The sequence below is a fragment of the Eulemur rufifrons genome, chromosome 9 (assembly GCF_041146395.1).
Source record: "Eulemur rufifrons isolate Redbay chromosome 9, OSU_ERuf_1, whole genome shotgun sequence".
NCBI lineage: Eukaryota > Metazoa > Chordata > Mammalia > Primates > Lemuridae > Eulemur > Eulemur rufifrons.
The window spans coordinates 55,752,970-55,780,755 of record NC_090991.1 but is presented as its reverse complement, the minus strand read 5'-3'; the positions used below and the strand labels follow the sequence as shown (position 1 = coordinate 55,780,755).

The following is a 27,786-nucleotide window of genomic DNA, read 5'->3' as shown; positions in this document are numbered from 1 at the left end:
GCGGCCTCTGCCTGGGCAGAGGCTCTTTTGTCCGAATCCCGCCAAGTGAGTGTCCTGGCAGACCCCGCTGGGCCCTGGGGGTGCCCCCGTCCGGCTGGCCCCCGTCCCTGCCCCCAGGGCGGCTGCCAAGGAGGGGCGGCGGGGCGGTGGGCGTCCACCGGGACCCCGCGCGGCCCGGCCAGGAGGACCGGTGACCGGCAGTAACCCCGCGCGGGGCGCCCTTCGGGGTCAACGACCGCGCTCGCGCGGCGGCCCATCACCCTATCGCCTAGCAACGCCCACCCGCGCGCCGCCATTGGGCCGGCGCAAACACCCCCGGCGCCCGATTGGCCGCCGCCGCGGGAGCCACGCCCCGTGTCCGCGCGGGTAGCGACGGCGGCGTGGAGCCGGCTGCCGCCAATGCGGGGACCCCTCCCGCCCGCCCGTGAGGTGGGGGCTGCGCCAATCGCCCGCCCCGCTTCCCCGGGCGCGGCACCCGGAGTGGCCCAAGCGCTCCCCGTCCCGCCGCCCGCGCGGCGCACACGTGGCCGGCGGACCCGGACGGGGGGCGGGGAACGGAAGTCGGGGGCGGGGGATGCCCGCGCGCCGCCCGCGCCCCCTCCCCCTGGGCGCGTCCTCGCGCGGGCTGGCTCGGCGGCGCGCACGGGCATCACCCCACGGCGGCGGCGCGCCGGGTCCCGGGGCGCAGCCCCGACGCTCATTGGCCTGGGCGGCGCAGCCAAGCTGTCAGCCCATGTGGCGTGGCCGCCCGGGGATGGCCGCGGTTTAAATAGCGCCGGCGCCGGCCTAGAGGGAGCCAGAGAGACGGCCCGGCCCCGGCCTCGCTCCGCGCGCCGCCCTCCCTCGCCGCCCGCCGCCCGCCGCCCGCGCCCAGACCAGGTACGGCCACGGCGTTCGGGCCGGGCCGGGAACTCGGGGCCAGGCCCGGGCTCGCGGGGCCGGGCTGGGGGCGCTTGCGGGGCCGGGCCGGGGGCGCTCACGGGGCGGCGCGGGCCCGCGTCCTTCGGCCTCAGGAAGCGCGTGGCCCGGCGCGCCCGCAGCAGGGTCACCACGCGGCCTGGCCGGGCTCGGTATCCGAGCCCCTTCGGGGCGCCCGGTTCCGGCGCGGGTAGGGCGGCGGAGGGGCCCGGGGCCGGGAGGGTCGCGGACAGAGCCATCTTCGCCCCCGCGCAGCCCGGGCCGGCCTCAGGCGCCCACAAAGGCCCCGGGGCCGCCGCCTCCTCGGGGCTCCGAAGGCCGAGGCCCAGCGGAGCGGGACCCGGGAAGAGGCAGCGCGCGGAGGGGACCGGCCTCCCCGTCAGGCGGGCGCCGCGGGCTGAGGCGCAGGGGTGCGAGCAGCCCCCTACCCGGGCGCCGCGGGGGTCTCCACCCCCTGCCTCCCGCCGACTCCGCGTGAATAGCAAGTAGGGAAAACTGAGCGGCGCGTCCTGGAGCCAGTGGCGTCCTGGAGCCGGTGCCTCCGCGGCCAAGGGCTCTTTATTCACTCGGTGGGAGGCAACCACCCGCCTGCGGCGATAGCCTGCCCTGCCGGGCGCCCAAGGGAGGCCGCTTCCCTCCACTCTCTGGGCTGGCGGTGAGGCCCTGGGGCCTTGGTGGAAGTGACTGGACCAGCCGGGCCTTGCCCTTCTGCCTCAGGCTGCACAGCAGCCCTTGCTAGACTTGCTGCCCAGTGGCCTGGGTTTCTCTGTGGACATCTTAGGGACCTGAGCCCCGGGCGGTTGTTGTGCTCTGGGTACAGGGAGGCGAGCAAGTGTCCTGAGGCCTCACCTGCACAGGTGTTTGGAGCTGGGCAGCACCTGCCTAGCACCTGGCCCGGAGTGTTTCTGCAGGTTGGACCTTGCTGTAAGGGTCGGACTGACTGGGTCAGTCCATCGTGGAGCAGAGGCTACCTTTCTCCAGAGCCCTGCCGGGCCTTGGCACCCAGAGTGCAGGCCTGTCCCCGCCCCGTCCCTCCCCAACCCTGCAGCTCCTGGGCTGGCCTGTAGAGCAGGCCTCACCCCTAACGTGGGGGCCTCTCCATGTGGCCTGGGGTGAGTGGCCCGAGTGCCCTACACCCTGCTTTGGGACCTGGTGTATTTGGCCTTTGCATTTCCTTGCTGGCTTTTAACAGGCTGGGCACGAGGCGGGGGGGGGGCGCTCATCCTCCATCTCCAGGAAGACCCTGCCTGCCTGCTCTGCTCTGAGGTCCCCACAGCCCCAGGGATGGCCCAGGAGCACCAGCCGCAGGAGGTTGCAGGGCTGAAGCTTGGCCAAGTCAAAGCCAGGCACTGCTGCAGAGGCAGCTGATCGCTGGGCACTTGGGGCAGCAGGGCCCCAGAGTTGACAGGCCGGTGCCAAAGCCCAGAGCACCCAGCCCCTCCAGCAGGGCCGGGCCCAGGAGCTGGGTCTGGAGGTGTCTCAGGGGGGCATTCTGGGCCCTGCTCTCGGGCTGTCCAGGCAGGATGGTGGGGAGGGGGGCAGCTAGGCCAGGGCCTGCACTCGGGCCCCATGGGCAGGTCAGGCAATTCTGGCCAGTGAATCTTGAACAGCCACCATTTGGGGTGCTGAGGCTGTGGGCTGGGGGTGCTGGCCCAGGGCTGAGACCTTGTGGGGCCACGCTGCCCTCCCCACAGAAGAGCCATGGAGGAGGTGGTGATCGCCGGCATGTCCGGGAAGCTGCCCGAATCGGAGAACATGGAGGAGTTCTGGGCCAACCTCATTGACGGTGTGGACATGGTCACAGATGATGACCGGCGGTGGAAAGCTGGTGAGTGGCCATGCGGCTCTGCTTGCTCGAGGTGGGAAGTTTCAACTCCAGCTCTGCCCCTCAGGCAGCCTCTTGCCATGCTATCTTCCAACTGCTGCTGGTGCTGTGGAGCCCACAGGCAAGGCCGGACTGCAGCCTCTTCCTGGACACGGCGCCAGGATGGCCTGGGGTGTGGGCTCGGCCTGCCGGGAGGCTCCCCAGATGGCTGGGAGGCCGAGGGCCGAGCAGGCCTCATCTGCCTGTTGGCAGAGAAGCCAGGCTCAGAGCATGGGTGATGAACTGGGGCCCGAGCCCTCTGGCCACACCATCCCTTCCCGTGTCCTGAGCTGGTATACAGGACACCAGGTACCCTAGAGAGGCCAGGCTGACTCTCCCACGCCTAGTACGATCTCCCGCAGAACAGCCCTACCTGCCGGACGGGGTGTGAGTCAGCATGGCGGAGCCCAGGCCCTGGCCAGGCAGAGGGTCCCCTGGCCGCGCCTCACCAAGCTTCGCTCTGGGGCCCTTCTCAGGTGGGGCTGGGGTCCCATGTGGGGGACCTGGCAGCCCTAGCCCCTGCTTTGGGGTTCACCATCCGCCCCTCCCAGGGAGGCTGCTCAACTGCCTGGGCCTCCTGGCTGTAGCTGAGGCTCCATAGCTCCACTACGGCCACCGCCAGGGTCTGTAGCGTCCCTCCGCTGCCTCTGCCCTCCAGTGGCCTTAGTCAGGGGAGGAAAACGCCTGCCTTGTCCTGCAGGGCTCTACGGCCTGCCCCGGCGGTCTGGCAAGCTGAAGGACCTGTCCAAGTTCGACGCCTCCTTCTTTGGGGTGCACCCTAAGCAGGCACACACAATGGATCCCCAGCTGCGGCTGCTGCTGGAAGTCACCTACGAGGCCATTGTGGACGGAGGTGGGTCCTCAGGGCTGCTGGCTGGCCGGGGCTATGCCCCAGCGTCACACAGCCTCTTTAGGGTAGAGCAGGGCTCAGCCCTGCCTTCTCCCGGCCATGTCCCAAACCTGGTTTGGCCCCTGATCTGGAGCCAGCAGGCTCAGGGAGGCGTGGGCCCCTGGGCAGGTCACGGTTTCACAATTGCACACTGGAGGTGTCCCGGGTGTGCCCCAGTGCCCCAGTTTCCTCACTCCTGACTGGTCTTGGTCTTGGTCTGGCTGGTCTTGGGGCGAGGGCCGGGATGACAGGCAGAGCAGGAGGCTCTGGAGCAGCCCCCGAGTCCCGTCCTCCTGCTGCTGCCCCCAGCCTGGCAGCCCGCAGCACTGGCCGTCCTCTGTGTCTCTCCCACCCTGCTGTCCCAGCACCCCTCATCCCAGGCCCCCCAGGCAGCCTCTGCTCCACCTTTCCCTCCCCTGCTTTGGGGGCCTGCAAGTGGGGAGCCCATCCCACCAGCCTGGCCTCTGCACTGTGTGACCTCGGGCTGGGGACATGGGCTTGTCCCTCCTGCCGGGCGTAGAAGGCCCTCTGGGCGAGAGGGTGAGCCTCGGGAAACCGCCTGGTCCCCTCCCTGTCAGTAGGTGCCGGCTGGCCCCTGCCCACCCCAGGAGGGCTGGTGGGGGGTCCTGGGGGGCTCCGTGTCCCTTGGGCCTTTCCTGCTCCCAGGCCCGACCTGCAGATCTCTCTTTGCCGCCAGACACACGGCCTTTGTCTCCCTGTCTCTGCTCTGCCCGGGGCAGGTGCCCTTGGAGCTGGGGCACTCCCTGGCCCAGGGGCTCACAGACCCTGCGGGTGACGCCAGGGACAATGCTGCTCTCTGTCCTCCCACAGCTGCCTCTGGCCGCCTCTGGCGCCCTCTCCTGGGCCCACCTGTCTCGACACTCCATGTCTTCTGACCCGGTTCTTAGTCCTGGGCCCTACGGGGCTGGCCGCCCACTGTGGCTCTGCTCTGTCCCCTTGGCAGGACACCTCACCGTCCCTGGCCCCTTCCAGAGTCCTGCTGGGAGGGAGCCCCTCTCACCCCAACCATGAGGCCCCGAGACCAGGCCCCACCCCCAGAGTGGGCCAGGAGGGCGGCCGGCCTGACCACCGTGTTCCTGGCAGGCATCAACCCAGCCTCGCTCCGAGGGACACAAACTGGCGTCTGGGTGGGCGTGGGTGGCTCCGAGGCCTCGGAGGCCCTGAGCCGAGACCCTGAGACGCTCGTGGGCTACAGCATGGTGGGCTGCCAGCGTGCCATGATGGCCAACCGGCTGTCCTTCTTCTTCGACTTCAAAGGTAGGTGCCGCCCAGGCCTTCCACATGCTAAGCATGAGCCATAAGATGTGTGTCCAGTGCATGCTGGGGAGACCCCTTGGGGGTCTGATCTCAGTGTTCCCGGGGAGGGCCCTTAGCCACGGCCCCCCAGCCCACGCTGCCCCAGCCACGCCCCCAGCCACAATGTAGGGCCCCGGCTGGGCCCCCAGCGCAATGTGCCCTTACACACAGGGCCCAGCATCTCCCTGGACACGGCCTGCTCCTCCAGCCTGTTGGCCCTGCAGAACGCCTACCAGGCCATCCGCAGCGGGGAGTGCCCGGCCGCCATCGTGGGGGGCATCAACCTGCTGCTGAAGCCCAACACCTCTGTGCAGTTCATGAAGCTGGGCATGCTCAGCCCCGAAGGCACCTGCAAGTCCTTCGACGACTCAGGTGGGCACCTCCGCAGACCCCCTGGAGCCCCGCCAGGGGGTCTCTGCCCCCGTACCTCCTGCCCAGAGCTCCCAGCAGGGGTCTGGCTGGGCCGAGCCCCAGGAAAGGTTCTGCTCTGCCCCAGGGAACGGATATTGCCGCTCAGAGGCCGTGATGGCTGTCCTGCTGACCAAGAAGTCCCTGGCTCGGCGGGTGTACGCCACCATCCTGAACGCCGGCACCAACACAGATGGTTACAAGGAGCAAGGTGGGCTCTGGGCAGGGGTGGTGGGCGGTGCGTGGCAGGCGGGGATGGCAGCGGCGGGTGCTGAGCCTGATCCCTCCGCAGGTGTGACATTCCCCTCTGGAGAGTCCCAGGAGCAGCTTCTCCGCTCCCTGTACCTGCCAGCCGGGGTGGCCCCCGAGTCCCTCGAGTACATCGAAGCCCATGGCACAGGCACCAAGGTGAAGGCCCCTGCGCAGCCCTGCCTCTGCCCCGTGCCCTCCACCCGCGCTCTCTATCCCCTCCACGGCTGGGAGGCAGCCTGGCTGGAGCCCGACACCCCTGTGTCCCCGTAGGTGGGCGACCCGCAGGAGCTGAACGGCATCGTCCGAGCCCTGTGTGCCTCCCGCAAAGACCCACTGCTGGTCGGGTCCACCAAGTCCAACATGGGGCACCCCGAGCCTGCCTCAGGGCTCGCGGCCCTGGCCAAGGTAGGCAGGGTGGGCTCTGGGGGCTACCGGTCCCTGCCCCCTTCTCAGGAGGTGGCTGTGCATCAGGGACACCATACTGCTTCCTGCCTGCCAGGAGCCCCCACGCCCCCCGAAAGCGGGCTGTGCCGGGGCCTGACTGAGCGGAGGCCGTGCGGCTGGGGCAGGGGGGAGTTTGGGCAGCTCCTCGCTGGGGGGACCTGGGCAGAGCCCGCCAGAGGAGCAGCTCAGGCGAAGAGGGAGGGAGGGAGGGGAATGGCTAGAGGAGTCTCAGCAGGGCATGGGAGCAGACGTCACCTGCCCATTCTTATAGCTTCCAGACCAACTGGCAGGCACCTGGGGCCCCTTAGGGTGACCCCCAGGAGCGCTGGGCTTGGTAACCTGACGGCCAAGGACCCAGGCCCCCGCCCCCGCCCCCAGCCTCCCTGAGGTGCCACGCCTGGGTGGGGCCTGGCTGAGGGGCCTTAGTGTCCAGCTCCACAGCCAGTCTCTGGTGTCCCTGTGGGGCTGGGCGAGGGCAGGGTCCGGGGGAGGGCCTGAGGCCCAGAACAGGCCGAGCGCCCCACCCCCGGGGGCCACTGAGGGCAGGGCTGCCGCAGCTTGGTCAGCAGACCCTGCCATGGCAGGACCAGACGGGGGCCAGGAAGTGCGTCAGACGGTGGGTGTGGCCAGCCTGGGGCCCACATGGGGGTCTCCCGGGGAAGCACCTGCACCCAGCTGCGGCCAGCGGGTGGGGGAGCCGGGACAGCCGCCCACCAGCACATGCCCTGCAGGTGCTGCTGTCGCTGGAGCACGGGCAATGGGCCCCCAACCTGCACTTCCACAGTCCCAACCCCAAGATCCCTGCCCTGCGGGACGGGCGGCTGCAGGTGGTGGACCGGCCCCTGCCCGTCCGCGGTGGCAACGTGAGCATCAACTCCTTCGGCTTCGGTGGCTCCAATGTGCACGTCATCCTGCAGCCCAACACACGGCCGCCCCCCGCCCCCGCGCCGCACGCAGCCTTGCCCCGCCTGCTGCGGGCCAGCGGGCGCACCCCCGAGGCTGTGCAGGCCCTGCTCCAGCAGGGCCAGCAGCACAGCCAGGACCTGGCCTTCGTGTGCATGCTGAACGACATCGCGGCCACCCCCACGTCCACCATGCCCTTCAGGGGCTACGCCGTGCTGGGCGTCGCGGGCGGTGGCTGGGAGGTGCAGCAGGTGCCCCCCGGCGAGCGCCCGCTGTGGTTCATCTGTTCCGGTGAGCCCGCCCTGTGGCCGCGGACATGCGAGGGCAGCCCCTCCCCAGGGCGAGGGTGGGGGGCCGCCGCGGGGGGCCGCCTGCCTGACGCGCTCTCTGCACAGGGATGGGCACGCAGTGGCGCGGGATGGGGCTGAGCCTCATGCGCCTGGACAGCTTCCGCGACTCCATCCTGCGCTCTGATGAGGCCTTGAAGCCGCTGGGCCTGAAGGTGTCGGAGCTGCTGCTGAGCACAGAGGAGAACACCTTCGACGACATCGTCCACGCCTTCGTGAGCCTCACGGCCATCCAGGTGGGGCCCGAGCACACATGTGTGTCTGGGCACCGGCCTGGTGCCAGCTAGGGGCTCCTGGTCCCATCCAGACCGCACTGCCCTAGAGCCCAGCGTGGGCCACAGTCTGGGTCCTTCCTACCAGGTGGCCTGGGAGGGCAGATGGGGTAGGGGTGGGGATGACGGCCCAAGGGTCCGGCCGGCCTGACGCGTCCCATCCCTGCCCCCAGATCGCCCTGCTGGACCTGCTGAGCTCCATGGGGCTGAGGCCTGACGGCATCATCGGGCATTCCCTGGGTGAGGTGGCCTGTGGCTACGCAGACGGCTGCCTGTCCCAGGAGGAGGCTGTCCTCGCCGCCTACTGGAGGGGCCAGTGCATCAAGGACGCCAACATCCCGCCAGGTGCCATGGCGGCTGTGGGTAGGTGTCACCTCCCCCTGGTGCCCTGCGTGGCTCCCTAGGAGCCAGCCCCGTGCCCTCGACCCTGTGCCTGGGGCACTCACTGGCAACATCAGGCCTGAACCTGACCTGTGCGTGTTCCCCGCACACACGAGACCTGGCTGGGAGACCTCACCCGCCTGCCCTACGCCGGTGCCCGTTCCTGGGCCCTGGGGGGTCACGCAGGTCGAGGCTGGAGAGGACGGCAGAGGGCAGCCCAGGCGTCGGGCAGGGCAGCCCATCCTGGGGGTGAGGTCCCAGTCCCCATCTGGGCCCCAGGGTGTCATTACTGCGCTGGGAGCCAGCTCCCCACCTGGGACGGCACCTCCACCCCCACAGTGGCTCCCACGGTCACACACAGCAGGGGCGAAAGTGGCTCGGCGGCTGTCATTACGCCCCCATCATTACCGCTGACGCCCTGGGCATCTCTGGTGGCCGGGAAGGGCCTGCTGGGCAGGGATTGGGGTCCTCACAGCCACCCTCTGAGGCTGGCTCTGCCGTAGGTTTGTCTTGGGAGGAGTGTAAGCAGCGCTGCCCCCCTGGCGTGGTGCCTGCGTGTCACAACTCCGAGGACACGGTGACCATCTCGGGACCACAGGTGAGCCCTGTAGCCTTGACGGGCTCCTCTGTCCCTTGCTTCTGTCACCGTGTGACCCCTACCCTGTCCCTCCCCATTCCCTTGTGGGCTCCGGGCACCCCCACCTGCTCTGAGACCGGAGCAGAGGGGGCTACACGGTGGGTGCACGGCCCAGGAGAGCTCACCCGGGGCCCCTCGACGCCCAGGCTGCGGTGTCCGAATTCGTGCAGCAGCTGAAGCAGGAGGGCGTGTTTGCCAAGGAGGTGCGGACGGGCGGCATGGCCTTCCACTCCTACTTCATGGAGGACATCGCGCCCACGCTGCTGAAGGCGCTCAAGAAGGTGGGCTGGGCCGGCCGGTGGGACCGGGGTGCGGCTGTCCCACGTCCTCGGCGCTGACCCAGCCGTGTGCGCAGGTGATCCGGGAGCCACGGCCCCGCTCCGCGCGCTGGCTCAGCACCTCCATCCCTGAGGCGCAGTGGCGCGGCAGCCTGGCGCGCACGTCCTCCGCCGAGTACAACGTGAACAACCTGGTGAGCCCCGTGCTGTTCCAGGAGGCACTGCGGCACGTCCCCGAGCACGCGGTGGTGCTGGAGATCGCCCCCCACGCCCTGCTGCAGGTAGGACGCCGGCCGCGCGGGGTGCTGGTCCCAGGTGGGTGAGGGGAGGCAGGATGACCCCAGCGCCCCTCCCACCCCCAGGCCGTGCTCAAGCGTGGCCTCAAGCCCAGCTGCACCATCGTGCCCCTGATGAAGAAGGACCACAGGGACAACCTGGAGCTCTTCCTGGCAGGCGTGGGCAAGGTCCACCTCACAGGGTGGGTCCCCTCCCCTCCCCACCGCACCCCACACTCCCGGGGGCCACATAGCCCTTCCTCCCTGGGAGCAGGGAACGTGGGTGGCACGAACGGCTGGGAGCCCCTCACTGGCCCAGGCCAGCAGCGGGTGGGCTGGACCCAGAGCCCACGGGTGCCCCCCGGCCGAGCCGGCTCCCTTGGCCTTGGAGGAGGCCAGGTGTATGCTCACTTGCCCCTCCCCTTGGCAGCATTGATGTCAACCCCAATGCCCTATTCCCGCCTGTGGAGTTCCCAGTCCCCCGGGGAACGCCCCTCATCTCCCCCCACATCAAGTGGGACCATGGCCAGACGTGGGACGTGCCCACTGCAGAGGACTTCCCCAATGGCTCCAGCTCTTCCTCGGCCACCGTCTACAACATCGGTGAGCCAGGCCCAGGGCCGGAGGGCGGGTGGGCGGGAAGGCTGCCCCTCCCTGGGCGAGCCGGCACTGAGGCCGCGGCCACCTGCAGACGCCGGCCCCGAGTCTCCCGACCACTACCTGGTGGACCACTGCATCGACGGGCGCGTCATCTTCCCCGCCACGGGCCACCTGCACCTGGTGTGGAGGACGCTGGCCCGCACCCTGGGCCTGGCCATGGAGCAGATGCCGGTGGTGTTCGAGGACGTGACCCTCCACCAGGCCACCATCCTGCCCAAGACTGGTGAGGGACACCCCCGGGCCAGAGGCAGGGGTGGCTGGGGGAGGGGCTGCTGACCTCTAGCCTCTGACCCCGCTGCTCCACAGGGACTGTGACCCTGGAGGTGCGGCTCATGGAGGCCTCCCACACCTTCGAGGTGTCCCAGAACGCTAACCTGATAGTGAGTGGTGAGTGGGGCGGGGCCTGGGCATGTGTGGAGGGGTCCCACCCGCCGGCCAGCCCGCCGGCCCCACTCAGGCCGCCCTGCCCCCGCCCGCAGGGAAGGTGTACCAGTGGGAGGACCCCGACCCCAGGCTTTTCGACCACCTGGAAGACCTTGCCCCCGCCGACCCCGGGGCCCTGCGCCTGAGCCAGGCGGACTTGTACAAGGAGCTGCGTCTGCGCGGCTACGACTACGGCCCTCACTTCCAGGGCATGCTGGACACCAGCCTCGAAGGTGGGGCGGGGTGTGTGGGCTGCGCCGCGGCTCAGCCGCGCAGGCGGGTGGCTTGGGGTGCCTGAGAGGTGTGCGTGGGCTCCACCACGGTCCCGGTGCCAAGAGCCCTGCTGAACGGACCGGGCGTCTGTGCAGGCACCTCGGCCAGGCTGCTGTGGAGGGACAACTGGGTGACCTTCCTGGACACCATGCTGCAGGCGTTCATCCTGGTCTCGGGCCAGCGCAGCCTGGTCCTGCCCACCCGCATCGGCACCATCCACATCGACCCTGCCACCCACCGGCAGAAAGTGTACGCGCTGCAGGGCGAGGCCCAAGGTAGCACGGCTCCCATGCCCCGGCCCCGGCCCCGGCCCCTGCCCCTGCCCCAGCGCCCCGGCTCCCCTTGCCTGCACTCACCCGCCCATCCCCACAGCGGCTGACTTGGTGGTGAACAGCTGTCTGAACAGCACCATGGCCGGAGGCGCCCGCATCATGCGGCTCCACGCCTCGTCAGCCCCACGCCGGCAGCAGGAGCAGCTGGCACCCACCCTGGAGAAGTTCTGCTTCACGCCTCACATGGAGGACGGGTGCCTGTCCGCAAGCACCGCCCTGCAGGAGGAGCTGCAGCTGTGCAAGGGTGAGGCTCCGCCCTGCCCTGCCCTGCCTGGCCTATTGGGTGCCTCTGGCAACGGGGAGCTCATCACTTCCCAAGACAGCCGTTGGTGGCCACATCCCAGTTCTCCTTCAAGTAGACCCCATCCTGCCTCCCCTCGGGGCCTGTCTCCAACAGCCCTGGCCTGTTGGAGCTGAAGAAGCTGCCTCCCCCAAACCTGTGGTCATGCTTGTCAACTGTCCCTGTCTCAAAGGGACTTGGGGACAAAGACGAGACATGGTCTCCTCCTGGCTGTGGCCTCGGCCACCACTCAGTATAGACCAATCCGCTGGGGCCAGTACCTGGGCTGATATATGGGAGACCCTGGCTCGGGGTGGGGTTGGGGACGAGCACGGAACACTGTCGGATCGAGGACCCCTTGGCCGGGCTCCTCCCCACGCGCCCACAGTGGGCAGGGGTCAGTGTCTAGGTCCGGGCCACGCAGGTCCAGAGGGCCACACAGGTCCCCACCTCAAGCAGAGTCTTGCTGCTGGGGCCTCAGGCAGCATCAGGCTGTCTCTCCCTCCCCAGGCCTGGCCCAGGCCCTGCAGGCCAAGGTGACCCAGCAGGGGCTGAAGATGGCGGCGCCTGGGCCGCAGGGGGCCCAGCCCCCCCAGGTTCCCCCCCAGCAGGGGCTGCCTCGGCTGCTGTGGGCCGCCTGTCAGCTGCAGCTCAACGGGAGCCTACAGCTGGAGCTGGCCCAGGAGAGGCCCCTGTTGCCGGAGGACCCCCTGCTCTGCGGCCTGCTAGACGCCCCCACGCTCAAGGCCTGTGTGGACACTGCCCTGGAGAACATGGTCAGCGCCAGGATGAAAGTGGTGGAGGTAGGTGCCGCCTGGGCAGCGCCAGGATGAAGGTGGGGGAGGTAGGTGCCGCCTGGGCTGCTGCACGTCGGATGCCGGGCCAGCTGGTCGTGTCCCTGCGGCAGCCCCGGGGCCTGGGGCTCTGAGGGTCACCGCAGACAGGGACCCTGAGCTCAGGGGCAGGCGGCGTCCATGCTGTTGTCCGTGGGCGCAGCTGGCGACTGTGGCCCTACGGACGTCTGCCCAGCCCCAGGTCAAGGACACTTCCCTGGCCCAGGGCCACTCCAAGAAGACGTTTCCCCACCCCCAGGTGCTGGCCGGCCAGGGACACCTGTACTCCCGCATCCCAGGCCTGCTCAACACCCAGCCGATGCTGCAGCTGAGCTACACGGCCACTGACCGCCACCCCCAGGCCCTGGAGGCGGCGCAGGCCAAGCTGCAGCAGTTCAATGTTGCCCAGGCCCAGTGGGACCCCGCAGACCCTGCGCCCGGCAGCCTGGGCGCTGCTGACCTCCTGGTGTGCAACTGTGCCGTGGCTGACCTCGGGGACCCGGCCTCAGCCCTCGGCCACATGGCAGCTGCCCTCCGAGAGGGCGGCTTCCTGCTGCTGCACACCCTGCTCAGGGGCCACCCTCTTGGGGACACCGTGACCTTCCTCTCCTCCGAGCCAGAGCTCGTGCAGGGCCTCTTGAGCCAGGTGCGCTGCTGGGCAGGGGTCCCGGGGGGCCAGGGGAAGGCCAGGCCACCGGGCCCTGACCTCCGCGTGCACACAGGACGAGTGGGAAAGCCTGTTTGCGAGGACGTCGCTGCACCTGGTGGGGCTGAAGAAGTCCTTCTATGGCTCTGCGCTCTTCCTGTGCCGCCGGCCCGCCACGCAGGACAGCCCCATTTTCCTGCCCGTGGAGGACACCAGCTTCCGATGGGTGGACTCTCTGAAGGTCGGTCCCCACCTGGCCCCCCGGGCCCTGGGACCTGCTCACCTGGCCCCCCCGGGCCCTGGGACCTGCTCACCTGGCCCCCCCGGGCCCTGGGACCTGCTCACCTGGTGCAGGTCCACGGCATAGCCCGAGGCTGTCCCAGCAGCTGACCCTCCCCTCGTCCTGCAGAACATTCTGGCCGACGACTCCCCCCGGCCCGTGTGGCTGAAGGCCATCAACTGCACCACCTCGGGTGTGGTGGGCTTGGTGAACTGTCTCCGCCAAGAGCCCGGCGGGCACCGGATCCGGTAGGTGCCCCTGCCCTCCCCCATCTCCTCCTCCCCACTCCCCGTGTGGCCCTCTCACCGCCTCCGCCCGCCCGCAGGTGCATCTTTCTGTCCAACCTGAGCAGCACGTCCCATGTCCCCGAGGTGGACCCGGGCTCTGCGGAGCTGCGGAAGGTGCTGCAGGGGGACCTGGTGATGAACGTCTACCGCGACGGGGCCTGGGGGGCCTTCCGCCACTTCCTGCTGGAGCAGGGTGAGCCCCAGACACCGCCCTGCCGCCTCTCGGGCTCCTCGCGTGGGGAGGGGATGGGAGGCCCTGCTGGGGAGGCCGCGGCAGCTGTCCCGCCTATTCTGCAGACAAGCCAGAGGAGCAGACCGCACACGCCTTCGTGAACGTGCTCACCCGGGGGGACCTCTCCTCCATCCGCTGGGTCTGCTCCCCACTGGGCCACGCCCCACCCGCCAGCCCCGGCGCCCAGCTCTGCACCATCTACTACGCCTCGCTGAACTTCCGAGACGTCATGCTGGCCACGGGCAAGCTGTCCCCTGATGCCATCCCAGGTACTAAGCGTAAGGCCTTGGGCTGGGCAGGGCCGGGTGTTCTCCGGTGGAGTCCGACACCAGAACCTGCCAGGCACCTGGCGAGGCTCCGGGGGCCCGGGCTGGCACATCAGGGCCCCGCCCCGGGCTCACCACCGCCTGCTTCCAGGGAAGTGGGCCTCACGGGACTGCATGCTGGGCATGGAGTTCTCGGGCCGAGACGCCAGTGGCAAGCGTGTGATGGGGCTGGTGCCCGCCGAAGGCCTGGCCACATCCATCCAGCTGTCCCGGGACTTCCTCTGGGACGTGCCCTCCGGCTGGTGAGTATGTTGGCCAGACGGGGCCCAGGGCGCCCATGGGTGTCAGCATCAACCAACGGCCAGGCCGAGCTGACCCTGTGACCCACTCCCAGGACCCTGGAGGAGGCGGCTTCGGTGCCCGTCGTCTACACCACGGCCTACTACTCGCTGGTGGTGCGTGGGCGCATGCGGCGCGGGGAGACGGTGCTCATCCACTCAGGCTCGGGCGGCGTGGGCCAGGCCGCCATCGCCATCGCCCTCAGCCTGGGCTGCCGCGTCTTCACCACCGTGGGTGAGGCCCCCGGCCCTGGTCCCACGGTGCCCCTGGCCCCCAGCCCCGGCCCCACAGTGCCCCCCAGCCCCACAGTGCCCCCGGCCCCACAGTGCCCCCAGCCCCACAGTGGCCCCAGCCCCCAGCCCCACAGTGCCCCCGGCCCCACAGTGCCCCCGGCCCCCGGCCCCACAGTGCCCCCCAGCCCCCGGCCCCGGCCCCACAGTGCCCCCGGCCCCACAGTGCCCCCGGCCCCACAGTGCCCCCGGCCCCACAGTGGCCCCAGCCCCCAGCCCCACAGTGCCCCCGGCCCCACAGTGCCCCCGGCCCCCGGCCCCACAGTGCCCCCCAGCCCCCGGCCCCGGCCCCACAGTGCCCCCGGCCCCACAGTGCCCCCCAGCCCCCGGCCCCGGCCCCACAGTGCCCCCGGCCCCACAGTGCCCCCGGCCCCACAGTGCCCCCCAGCCCCACAGTGCCCCCGGCCCCACAGTGCCCCCGGCCCCGGCCCCGGCCCCACAGTGCCCCCCAGCCCCACAGTGCCCCCCAGCCCCCAGCCCCGGCCCCACAGTGCCCCCGGCCCCACAGTGCCCCCGGCCCCACAGTGCCCCCCAGCCCCCGGCCCCGGCCCCACAGTGCCCCCGGCCCCACAGTGCCCCCCAGCCCCCGGCCCCGGCCCCACAGTGCCCCCGGCCCCACAGTGCCCCCGGCCCCACAGTGCCCCCCAGCCCCACAGTGCCCCCGGCCCCACAGTGCCCCCGGCCCCGGCCCCGGCCCCACAGTGCCCCCCAGCCCCACAGTGCCCCCCAGCCCCCAGCCCCGGCCCCACAGTGCCCCCGGCCCCACAGTGCCCCCCAGCCCCCAGCCCCGGCCCCACAGTGCCCCCGGCCCCACAGTGCCCCCCAGCCCCCGGCCCCGGCCCCACAGTGCCCCCCAGCCCCACAGTGCCCCCGGCCCCACAGTGCCCCCAGCCCCACAGTGGCCCCAGCCCCCAGCCCCACAGTGCCCCCGGCCCCACAGTGCCCCCGGCCCCCGGCCCCAGCCCCACAGTGCCCCCGGCCCCACAGTGCCCCCGGCCCCACAGTGCCCCCGGCCCCCGGCCCCAGCCCCACAGTGCCCCTGGCCCCACAGTGCCCCCGGCCCCACAGTGCCCCCGGCCCCCGGCCCCACAGTGCCCCCCAGCCCCCGGCCCCGGCCCCACAGTGCCCCCGGCCCCACAGTGCCCCCGGCCCCACAGTGCCCCCCAGCCCCACAGTGCCCCCGGCCCCACAGTGCCCCCGGCCCCGGCCCCGGCCCCACAGTGCCCCCCAGCCCCACAGTGCCCCCCAGCCCCACAGTGCCCCCGGCCCCACAGTGCCCCCCAGCCCCACAGTGCCCCCGGCCCCGGCCCCGGCCCCACAGTGCCCCCCAGCCCCACAGTGCCCCCCAGCCCCCAGCCCCGGCCCCACAGTGCCCCCGGCCCCACAGTGCCCCCCAGCCCCCAGCCCCGGCCCCACAGTGCCCCCGGCCCCACAGTGCCCCTGGCCCCGGCCCCACAGTGCCCCCGGCCCCGGCCCCACAGTGCCCCCGGCCCCCGGCCCCACAGTGCCCCCGGCCCCCGGCCCCACAGTGCCCCCGGCCCCACAGTGCCCCCGGCCCAGCTCATCAGCACACCCCCCCGCAGGCTCTGCGGAGAAGCAGGCCTACCTCCAGGCCAGGTTCCCGCAGCTCAGCAGCACCAGCTTCGCCAACTCGCGGGACACGTCGTTCGAGCAGCACGTGCTGCGGCACACAGGCGGGAAGGGTGAGCAGCTCGGCCAGCCCCACCCCGTGGGACTGCCTTGGGTGCTGGTCAGCAGGTGTGACCGTGGGGACTCCTCTGTTGCCCAGGAGTTGACCTGGTCCTGAACTCCTTGGCGGAAGAAAAGCTGCAGGCCAGCGTGAGGTGCTTGGCCCAGCATGGCCGCTTCCTGGAGATCGGCAAATTCGACCTGTCCAACAACCACCCGCTGGGCATGGCCATCTTCCTGAAGAACGTGACCTTCCACGGCATCCTGCTGGACGCGCTCTTCGAGGAGGCCAATGACGACTGGCGAGAGGTGGTGGCGCTCCTGCGGGCCGGCATCCGCGACGGCGTGGTGCAGCCCCTCAAGTGCACCGTGTTCCACAAGGAGCAGGTGGAGGACGCCTTCCGCTACATGGCCCAGGGGAAGCACATTGGCAAAGTTGTCATTCAGGTGAGGTGGGGACCCTGGGCGCCCGCCATCCTGACGCCCAATGCCCACCTCCCACAGCACCTGAGCCGGGTGTCATCTGGTGCAGGTGCGACCGGAGGAGCCAGAGGCAGTGCCACAGCGGGTGGAGCCCACCCTGATGGCCGCTATTGCCAAGACCTTCTGTGTGGCCCATAAGAGCTATGTCATCACTGGCGGCTTGGGTGGCTTCGGCCTGGAGCTGGCCCGGTGGCTGGTTCTGCGGGGGGCCCAAAAGCTGGTGCTGACCTCCCGCTCTGGGATCCGAACAGGTGAGCAGCCCGGGAACCTGGGGCCACCAGGGAGGGGACTTGTTCCTGCTGCCTGGGCCTTTCCTGCCAGCCACGCTTCTGCACACTGACAGCTGCTGGGCTCTGTCCCCCTCCGTCCCCCTCCGTCCCCCTTCTTAGAAGAGGCTTGGGTGTGGTGCCCCAACTCCAGCCTGGTGTCTGGGGAGGGCTGTGCACCTGTGCCCTGGCCTGGCCACTGCCCATGTCCCACAGGCTACCAGGCCAAGCAGGTCCAGGAGTGGCGGCGCCAGGGCGTGCAGGTGCTGGTGTCCGCCAGCAACGCCAGCTCGCTGGAGGGGGCCCGGGCCCTCATCACTGAGGCCACGCAGCTCGGGCCCGTGGGAGGCATCTTCAACCTGGCCATGGTGAGGGGGGACCCCACGACGGAGCCTTCCACAGCCCCGAGCCCGGGGTATCCCCTGGGCGGGGTGCCGCTGGGCCCCAGCAGGTGCTGAGGACCCCTCCCCCCAGGTGCTGAGAGACGCCATGCTGGAGAACCAGACGCCCGAGTCCTTCCAGGACGTCAACAAGCCCAAGTACAGCGGCACCCTGAACCTGGACAGGTGGGAGCAGCCCCCGCCGCACGGCTTCCCCGGCCTCCCTCGGGAGGGGGCAGACGGGGTTTCTGGGACGCTGGCTGGCAGGGAGTGACACAGGTGCCCATAGGGTGACCCGGGAGGCGTGTCCTGAGCTGGACTACTTCGTGGCCTTCTCCTCGGTGAGCTGTGGGCGTGGCAACGCTGGCCAGACCAACTACGGCTTTGCCAACTCCGCCATGGAGCGCATCTGCGAGAAGCGCCGGCATGACGGCCTCCCAGGTGGGTCTCCAGCCCCACCCCGCCCACCCCACCCTCCCCACCCGCCAGGCCCCAGCCCACCGGCCCCCTCGCCCGCAGGCCTGGCCGTGCAGTGGGGCGCCATCGGCGACGTGGGCGTTGTCCTGGAGACGATGGGCACCAATGACACGGTCATCGGCGGGACGCTGCCCCAGCGCATCGCCTCCTGCCTGGAGGTGCTGGACCTCTTCCTGCACCAGCCCTATGCGGTCCTGAGCAGCTTCGTGCTGGCCAAGAAGAAGGCCACCACCCACAGGGATAGGGACAGCCAGCGGGACCTGGTGAAGGCTGTTTCGCACATCCTGGGTGAGCCTGAGGCACCAGGGTCTGGGGACAGCAAGGGCGGCCCAGGGAGGTCTCAGACGCAGCTGTGTGTGCCACGGGTTCCCCAGCTGAGTGGGGTGAGCTTGCTCCTGAGGGTCACACACAACAGTCTGCAGAGCTGGGTGGTGGCTATAACCATGGCAATGGTGCCCCGAGGCCCAGCACCCCCCTGCCATTCTGGCTCCCACCAGAGTCGTCCCCACACCCCCTCCCGATTCGCCAACCGAGGTCTCCCTTCGCAGGCATCCGAGACTTGGCTGGCGTAAACCTGGACAGCTCCCTGGCAGACCTGGGGCTGGACTCGCTCATGAGCGTGGAGGTGCGCCAGACCCTGGAGCGCGAGTACAACCTCGTGCTGTCCATGCGCGAGGTGCAGCAGCTCACACTCCGGAAGCTGCAAGAGCTGTCCTCCAAGGCTGACACAGCCAACAGTACGTGCAGGCGGCCACACGGGAGCAGCAGCCTGGGGGTGTCCCGGCAGGGCCTGCACTAGGAAGCATCGCGAGCCGGGTGCACTGGAGTCTGTGTCCAGCTCGGCCTAACCTGTGCCCCTGTCCTCAGAGTTGGAGGCCCCCACACCCAAGGAGGACAGCCCGGCCCGGCAGCAGGCCCAGCTGAACCTGAGCAGCCTGCTGGTGAACCCCGAGGGCCCCACCTTGACACGGCTCAACACGGTGCAGAGCTCCGAGCGGCCCCTCTTCCTGGTGCACCCCATCGAGGGCTCCACGGCCGTGTTCCACAGCCTGGCCGCCAAGCTTAGCATCCCCACCTACGGCCTGCAGTGCACCCGAGGTACGCTGCGGCCCAGGCCGCTCGTCCGGGGCGAGGCCGGTGTGGCGGGGCTGCCGGTGGGGCCCAGGCGCCTCCCTGCCTGTGGCCGCCCCCCCCCCCCACCCCAACCGCTGGGCTCTGTCTCTGCAGCTGCGCCGCTGGACAGCATCCACAGTCTGGCCGCCTACTACATCGACTGCATCAGGCAGGTGCAGCCCGAGGGGCCGTACCGCATCGCCGGCTACTCCTACGGCGCCTGCGTGGCCTTTGAGATGTGCTCACAGCTGCAGGCCCAGCAGAGCCCAGCCCCCACCCACAACAGCCTCTTCCTGTTCGACGGCTCGCACACCTACGTGCTGGCCTACACCCAGGTGAGAGCCAGGCCAGCTCCCCACCTGCTCCCGGCTTTGGGTGGCCGTCGCCCTGGAGGTCCGGGCCACTCTCAGCCCAGCATAGCAGCCTCTCCCCTCACAGAGCTACCGTGCCAAGCTGACGCCGGGCTGCGAGGCGGAGGCGGAGGCGGAGGCCATCTGCTTCTTCGTGCAGCAGTTCACAGATGCCGAGCACGGCAGGGTCAGGCCAGGGAGTTCCGGGGCCCAGGGAGCTGGGGGGAAGGGCAGCAGGGCTGGGGGCTGAGGGTTGGGGTCCTCCCCTCTAACACTGGCCTGGCTGGGAACATCAAGGGCCCCCAGCTCTGCCCCAGCAGAACCCTCCTGCGGCGCAGGGCAGGGAGGGGCCGGGGAGGTGTCCAGCCTGGTCAGAGCCCACCCCTGCAGGTGCTGGAGGCGCTGCTGCCGCTGAAGGGGCTGGAGCAGCGCGTGGCAGCCGCCGTGGACCTGATCACCAAGAGCCACCACGGCTTGGACCGCCAGGAGCTGAGCTTTGCTGCGCTGTCCTTCTACCACAAGCTGCGTGCCGCTGAGCAGTACACACCCAAGGCCAAGTACCACGGCAACGTCACCTTGCTGCGTGCCAAGACGAGCGGTGCCTATGGCGAGGACCTGGGCACAGACTACAACCTCTCCCAGGTGCGCGGGGGACCGGCAGGGTGGCGGTCGCTGGGAGTGGGTGGCCTCCAGCTCACAGGCGCCCCCCACAGGTGTGCGACGGGAAGGTGTCCGTGCACATCATCGAGGGAGACCACCGCACACTGCTGGAGGGCAGCGGCCTGGAGTCCATCGTGGGCATCATCCATGGCTCCCTGGCTGAGCCCCGCGTGAGCGTGCGGGAGGGCTAGGCCCGCCCCTCCACAGCCCGCACTGCACCACTCACCTGGCCACACTGTGGGCCAGGAGGGTCCTGCCGGTGGGACCCTGTCCCCGCGGCTGCTAGAAGTAGGCCGTCACGCCGCATCCTCCCCACCCGCCACCTCCCACAGCCGTGCAGGGCGTGGGGACCCCAGAGCCGTCGACTCTGAGACGCCCGTCTGTGAAGAGCCGGCGTGGCCCGCGGGAGCCGGGCTGACCCTTTTGTGCCAAGTGGTTTTTGCCGCTTGCTTGGTCTGTTGTTTTCCACTTGAATTCGCATATTTATTGCGTTCCTGGTGAAGCCACCCATGGCCTCGTTCCCCCGTGAAGGTCCCGGGCAGCGTCCCCTGTGCACCTTCTGTGCACACAGGGCTGCCCGGGCCTGCTGCGTAAGCCTCCCCGGCTGGCCCTGCCCACCGCACGGTGGCCACGGGATGGCCCGTCCCCGGGGAACGGGATGGGCCTGGGTGCCCCAGCTGCCCCCATGAAGCAGGCCTGGCCCTGCAGACCGCACCAGGCACGTGCTCCGTGATGTCTGTGTCTGTCTTGGAGACAATTCCGACTGCTGCTCAGAGTCTGAATTCACTGTAACGTCAGTGCAGAGACCCGTGTCTGACCCTGTTCGTTCTGCACCAGTTTGGTAAAACTGCTGCTCCAGACGCCTCATCCCCGAGCCCCACAATTAAACCGCACATGAGCTCTGGCTTCGTGGCATCTTTCTTTCCTGCCCCTGACCAGCTGCTGCTGCAAGTTCCAGCCTCACTGCACTGGGTCACGGGGACGCCCTCTGCCCTCCGGGACCCGTGGCATAGCTCCCACGTGCCACGGAGTGTGCACATCTGCAGGGCATGGGCCGGGGAGGCTGGCACATGAGGGACACGGCCCGGAGCTGGCTGAGGCCCGCTGCCCAGGCGCAGCCGGGAGGAGGAACCCAGCATGGTGTGCGGTGCTCGCTTGTCAGGCAGCTGCCCCGCAGCTGTGGGTGGGCAAGTGGGAGGCCCTCGGGGCCTGGAGCCTTGGCCTGAGCTGACAATGCAATGTTGGAAGAATTTCTTTTTTTTAAGGCTAGTCAGTGAAGCAGTGGGACTGGAGAAGGAAGAAGGGAAATCTGTAACTGGTTGTGATCAGTTAGTTGTGAACACCATCATTGGCAGAATTACTCAGTTTTGTTTTGGGGGTTTCAGCCGGTTGGACGAGGCCCAGCCCCAGTGGAGAACAGTCTCTGGTGTGGACGTTAACCTGCCCATGAGCACCCTCACACCACACCGGACACTTGGTCCCTGGCCACGCTGACGCAGACGGGCACAGGCTGCCCGGCTCTGGAGTTAGGCAGAGGAGTGGAGTCTGGGGGGGGCAAAGAGGCCCCCAAGACCTGGAGCCTGGAGTCAAGAGGGGGAAGCAGCCCTGGCAACCCTTGGGGGACATCTGGGCTGATTGGGGGGGGTGAGTGGGGGTGAGCCCGAGCTGAGCCCTGCGTGGGCTAGAGGCCTGGGATGGTGACAGGGGCCAGGGCCGAATTCAGGGGAGCAGCAGAGTAGGCCAGCCCCTGGGGGTTCTGGAACGACACCCGCCCAGAGACAGTAGAGGCACAAAGGTGGGTGGGGGCTGAGACAGCCCTGGCTGGGGGGAGGGAGATGGCAGACCAGGGTGCAGGGGGTAGGTGAGGTGGGGCCCGGGCATCCAAGGGTGGAGCTAGACAGGCAGCCAAGCAAGGGGAGGCAAGTCCATGCCCCCCGTGGCCCCTCCCCATGCGGGGAAGATGCACCCTTCAGCCACAGCCTGTTCTGCTGAGCACACTCAGGGTCACCAGGGAGGGTTCCAGCATCCCCCAGGGCCCCATAAGCAGGTGGGAGTCAAGTCTGAGCTGTTCTCCAGGCGGCCCGGGGGCTGCTCTGGGCTCAGAACCTGCTTCTGCTTTGTCTCTGGCCTCGGGGTGCTGCAGGGCCGTGGGCTGTGCCTGGCACACAGGGTTCTCCCGGCCCGCTGGTGCCTGGATGCTGTGTCCAGGCAGCTGCAGTTCCCACTAGCGTGGGACGTCTCCCTGCCTGGAGCAGCGTCGCTGCTTGGAGCACAGACATGCATGCCAGGTCACAAGTCAGCTTGACAGAGCTCTTACGAGAGGCAGCTCCGCTGTGAAGAAGTGTCTGGAGTTAAGCAGTTATCTCCACTCCTTTCAGTTACTTTCTTCCAAATTAAAATAAAAATTAACACGATGAGTTAGAGCTCTGACCAGAGAGTAACAGCCTGGATTTACCAAAAACCAGACAAAATACATGAAACAGTGGTTGCTGGGGTGTGGACGGCAGGGAAGGCAGGGGTCCCCGAGGGGGAGCGAGGACAGGTGAGCCTGGATCCACCGTCCCAGTCTTCTGCCCGGAGAGCTGTTCCCGGCAGCACAGGGAGTGGGCGGAGCCCTGCCAGAGGAGGCGGAGCCCTGTCAGAGGAGGCGGAGCCCTGCCAGAGGAGGCGGAGCCCTGTCAGAGGAGGCGGAGCTGAGAGTCCAGGGGGACTGCAGGGCGAGGACAGAGGGCCTCTAACACGGTGCACTCAGCAACACGCGTGTGTGAGGAAACTAGCTGGGTCTGGGGAAAGAGCCACCCAGAAGGCAGAGAGAGAGCAGCACCAGGTGCTCACGCAGGGCTGGGAATTGCCTGTCCCCACCAGCCGCTGGAGAGCCTCGTAGTTCACAGGGCATCTAGTAGAGTTCTCAGAAGCGTGGGGAAGAATTAGCCCAAGACTGATTAGCTAACTAGTTACTAGTTAGCACTGGTCTCACCTGAAAAAACTTATTAAAAACAAGACCCCATGGCCAGGCGCGGTGGTTCACGCCGGTAATCCCAGCACTTTGGTGAGGCCGGAGGATCACTTGAGCTCAGGAGTTCGAGACCAGCCTGAGCAAGAGCAAGACCCCATCTCTACTAAAAATAGAAAAGTGAGCCAGGCATGGTGGCGCATGCCTGTAGTCCCAGCTACTTGGGAGGCTGAGGCGAGAGGATCCCTTGAGCCCAGGAGGTTGGAGTTGCTGTGAGCTGGGCTGCAGCATGCTAGCCTGGTGACAGAGCAACAATCTGTCTCAAAAAAAAAAAAAAAAAAAACCCCAAAGGATGAAATCGCTTCCAGGTAAACTTTCTCTATCCCAGAACAAAGCTCAAGAATATTTAGGTAAAATTCACAATCCCTGGCAACTGGTGAAAAATTAGCAGATGTACAATGCAGCAGAAATATGTCCCACAGGGAAAGAAAAATCAATCAAAATTGACCCAGACCTGGCACAGATGTTAGAATTAGCCGCCAAGGACATTAAAATAGTATAGCTATTCCAGGTGTTCAAAAAGATTGGTAGAAATATGTAGGATGCAAAAAAGGATATAAATGAAAATCAGAGATAAAAACTACAACGTGTGAAGCGAAAAATTTATTGCCTGAGATTAATGTCAGATTAGATATCACAGAGGAAAAGATTGGCGGTTGCTTTAAAGCCTTTGTCCTTGAAGGGACAAGCAGTGGGAACAACCCGGACTGGACCCGCGGAGGGAATGGACAGGGGACCAGTGAGAGGCAGATGACGCCGAGCCGTCCGGTGCACATGTCACCGTTGTCCCTAAAGTAAAGGGCAGGGCGAGGAGCACAGGGACAAACATTTGAAGAAATAATGGTCATGAAAGTTCCAAACTTAAACTATAAGCTTGCAGAGCCAAGAAACTCAATCAACTCCAAGGACAAGAAACCTAAAATGACACCAAGGCACATCCAAATCAAATTGCTCAAAAACCAGTGAGGAGGAAATCTGAGAAGCTGTCAGATTTCTGCTTGTGCATCATATTTTCCCTGCTCCTCCTGTTAAAATCATTACAACTCGACACCTGGACGATTTACACACACACACACACACACACACACACACGCACGCCAAACATAAGGACACTTTGAGTAGAAAACACAAACCAGGCCACCACGTAGGACCAAGAGCAGCCTGGTGGAGAGCACCTGAGTTTTCTTTTTGCCTCAAATATCCAAGACTTGGAGCTAAAGAAGCCAGCAGCCTGGAAACGCCAACAGACACAGGCCACAGAAGCCCCAAGAACAGCCCTCTCTTTGGCCAGAGAAGCAGGAAAGGGGCAGCCTAGCAAGACAGAAACTATGTAGACAGTGACCACAGTGGAATCTGCGCCCCCGCCCAGCAGGGAGCCCCATTCCCATCTGACCCCCGCCCCCGCAGTACAAAGCGCTGACCCCTCCAGGCAGGGCGACTAGAAGGAACCAGAACTCCTGCTTCTGCTCGGCAGAAATGAGACACCCTTCCCACCCCTAGTGCCCATGGCTGAGCCAGAACAAGGACTATCACCCACCCCGGCAGTGTCAAGACACCAGTTAAAACAGAAGGTTCCAGCTACCCGGGAGGCTGAGGCGGGAGGATCACTTGAGCCCAGGAGTCTGAGGTTGCTGTGAACGAGGCTGACGCCACAGCACTCCAGCCTGGGTGACAGAGTGAGACTCTGTCTCAAAAATAAATAAATAAATAAATAAAACAGGAGGTTTAAGTATGATCCAAACTCTCGTAACCTAACAGCACAAATGTTCAGGTTTCACTCAAAAATCACTTGTCACACTACGCGTTATTCTCTATTTCAGTGAAAAAAAGGAAATTGATGCCAGCACCAAGATGAACGTGAGAATTCCCTGACACAGGTTCAAAGCAGACATCGATTGTGAACACATTCGCAACAAGTGAAAAGCAGAAAAATCTCAGCAAAGAAATAGAAGGTGCAAAGAAGAACGAAATGCAATTTTTAAAAATGAAAAATACAATAACTGAAATTTTAAAAAATGAGGACTTAACAGAAGAATAGAAAGGACAGAGGAGGCCGGGCGTGGTGGCTCACGCCTGTAATCCTAGCACTCTGGGAGGCCGAGGCGGGTGGATCGCTCGAGGTCAGGAGTTCGAGACCAGCCTGAGCAAGAGTGAGACCCCATCTCTACTAAAAATAGAAAGAAATTATATGGACAACTAAAATACATATATACAAAAAATTAGCCGGGCATGGTGGCGCATGCCTGTAGTCCCAGCTACTCGGGAGGCTGAGGCAGTAGGATCGCTTAAGCCCAGGAGTCTGAGGTTGCTGTGAGCTAGACTGACGCCACGGCACTCACTCTAGCCCGGGCAACAGAGTGAGACTCTGTCTCAAAAAAAAAAAAAAAAAAAAAAGGAAGGACAGAGGAAATAATTCATGCAACTGATAGAACAGAAGTTACCCAATCTGTGGTACCCGACGTACTACAGCAAAAGGTCTAACGTTTCTGTCGCTGAGATTCCAGTAGGAAAAGAGGGGCAGGGTTGAAAGAGCACTCAAAGAAATATGGCTTTAGGCCGGCGCGGTGGCTCACGCCTGTAATCCCAGCACTCTGGGAGGCCGAGGCGGGTGGATCGCTCGAGGTCAGGAGTTCAATACTAGCCTGAGCAAGAGCGAGACCTCGTCTCTACTAAAAATAGAAAGAAATTAGCCGGACAGCGAAAAATATATATAGAAAAAATAATTAGCCAGGCATGGTGGCGCGTGCCTGTAGTCCCAGCTACTCAGGAGGCTGAGGCAGAAGGATTGCTTAAGCCCAAGAGTTTGAGGTTGCTGTGAGCTAGGCTGACGCCATGGCACTCTAGCCAGGGTGACAGAGCGGGACTCTGTCTCAAAAAAAAACCCACAAAGAAATATGCCTTTAGAGTCCCAATTTGGCAAAAGACATAAACCTACGGATTTGAGAAGCCGACTGAACCCCAAACAGGAAAACCACAAAAGCCTCCACTCAACACACCACAGTCATGTCCTGAAAACTGAAGACAAAGAGAAAAATCTCAAAAGCAGCAAGAGAGACAAGACACCTTATCTACAGGGGAAAGACTGTCCAGACGACAGGAGCCTTCTTGTTAGCACCCGTGGAGGCCGGGAGAAACCGGCACAGCAGCCGACCAGTGTGGGGTGGAAAGCGCTGTCAACCCAGAATTCTACAGCCAGCAAAGATACCTGTCAGGATTGAAGAGGAAATCGAGACATTCTCACATAAAGAGAATGTGTTGCCAGCAGACCTAACCTAAAACAATGACTAAAGACAATTTTCTGAATAAAAAGGAAAAGATAAAAAGAATTTTGAAACATCAGGAAGAAAGAAAGAAAATGGAAAAGGAAAAGATATGGGTAAATACAATATTTTCCTTTTCTAGAGTTTTCTAATTTATGTTTAACAATTCAAATAAAAATAACACTATATGATATAATTCTAAATGTAGGCAGAGGAAATATTTAAGATGATTATAACATAAATGAGATGTGTATGGGATAGGGAGATAGAAGGGAAGGGAAGTTTTGTGCACTGTACTGGAGCTGGTAGGAGACACCAGCAGACTGTGGTCACGATGTCTGTACGATGTGATGCCTGCAGCAACCGCGAGCAAAGCTACGCAAAGAGATACGCACAACAGCAGAGGAGCAACTTGGCGCAAAATGGTGGAGTAGGCAGCTCTGGGATCGGCCCCTCACCCGAGCGACCACTGAGCTTGGACTGGAACCGACTCCCCAGAGCTCTGGGACCCGACTGGACACTCGCAACGGGCATGGGGGGCTCGCGGAAGGGCGAGGGGCTGTCGTCTGGTGGGAAAGCAGTGTGAGCCACCACCCCTTCCTCGACCCAACGCAACTGGGGGACAGTGGCCTGCATTCCTGGGGCAGGCAGTGCAGATCTTGTGCCCCAAAACGTTGGGGGTGTGCACTTTGATCCAGAGATTCCCTGAGGAACCAGTGCCAGCTGGCACTTGGTTTTGGCCTCCTCAGACTGTATCTATCTGTCCCCTCTCTCCTCCATGACATGACATCAATCAGAAGATTTGATGAGCAGGAACACCTTTTCCCCACTCCTTTTGGGTTTGGGTTTTTTGTTTGTTTTTTGAGACAGGGTCTTACTCTGTCACCCAGCTGAGTGCAGTGGGATCATCACAGGTCATTGCAGCTGAACTCCTGGGCTCGAGCGATCCTCCCACCTCAGCCTCCTGAGTAGCTGGGACTACAGGCATGCACCACCACACTCAACCAATTTTTAAATATTTTGTAATGATGGGGTCTCATTATGTTGCCCAAGCTGTTCTCTAACTCCTGGGCTCCAGTGATCCTCCCACCTTGGCCTCCGAAAGTGCTAGGATAATAGTCCCAAGCCACCACACCCAGCCTCTGCTAAATTAAAAAAAAAAAAAATTTTGTTTGCATGTAAGCCTAGTTTCCTAAGGCTTGCCCCTGGGTTAGTACAGTGTAGTGGCCAATGATTGCTTAGCGATCATGCTTTGGTGATGGCTGTGGGTATGAGTTGTGGACGCATTCAAAATTCAGGCACTTTACAGTTTGGCCTTGGATTTTACTTTTCGTCTGTACAAAGCCTCGAGTTCAGCCGGAGCCCTCTCTGGCAGCGGGGACACCGGGCACTTTCTAAGGCCTGGGGGGCCTGGCCTAGTTACTGAGAGTCCTTGGGAACTTTCTGGCCACATTCCCAGAAGCTTCTGCCTTTAGTTAGGTAAGGAAACTCTGAAAACGCTTCTTTCTGCATCTGTTGGGTCTCAAATTGTCTTCAGTGTAAAATAATCTTCATATCATCTCTGGGGGGCTGAGTGGGTCCCCCCAGTTCAAAATAAAACAAGGAGGGAATGGGGCTCTGGACTGCGGACGTCCAAGGACAGCCACTGGGTGTTCCTGTACACAAAAAAACGTGTTTTTATGCAGTTATGCAGGCGCCCAGTGTTGGGTCAACGCAAAGGGCCTCGGTTCCCAGCGGGCTCTGGGGGCCACTTTTGGGGGACGAAGCTC

The 27,786-nt window shown here is 65.6% G+C and overlaps 1 protein-coding gene across 1 annotated transcript; it reads left to right on the top strand.

Annotated features, from left to right (window-relative positions):
- The first annotated feature begins 791 nt into the window (after positions 1-791).
- On the top strand, positions 792-20,648 carry FASN (fatty acid synthase). The gene is made up of 42 exons (XM_069483039.1): positions 792-879; positions 2,613-2,746; positions 3,483-3,635; positions 4,776-4,949; positions 5,160-5,360; positions 5,485-5,607; positions 5,689-5,804; positions 5,919-6,053; positions 6,824-7,286; positions 7,391-7,578; positions 7,788-7,977; positions 8,499-8,593; positions 8,779-8,913; positions 8,988-9,191; positions 9,273-9,388; positions 9,616-9,788; positions 9,877-10,068; positions 10,152-10,232; positions 10,325-10,501; positions 10,637-10,816; positions 10,914-11,117; positions 11,664-11,956; positions 12,246-12,632; positions 12,709-12,873; positions 13,042-13,160; positions 13,238-13,392; positions 13,497-13,700; positions 13,849-13,999; positions 14,092-14,270; positions 15,910-16,029; positions 16,116-16,462; positions 16,548-16,749; positions 16,981-17,132; positions 17,239-17,330; positions 17,434-17,585; positions 17,664-17,909; positions 18,170-18,358; positions 18,489-18,719; positions 18,849-19,069; positions 19,173-19,271; positions 19,475-19,726; positions 19,798-20,648. Exons 2-42 carry the CDS (start codon positions 2,620-2,622, stop codon positions 19,933-19,935), a joined length of 7,521 nt encoding a protein of 2,506 aa, XP_069339140.1. The 5' UTR covers positions 792-879; positions 2,613-2,619; the 3' UTR covers positions 19,936-20,648.
- Positions 20,649-27,786: the final 7,138 nt, after the last annotated feature.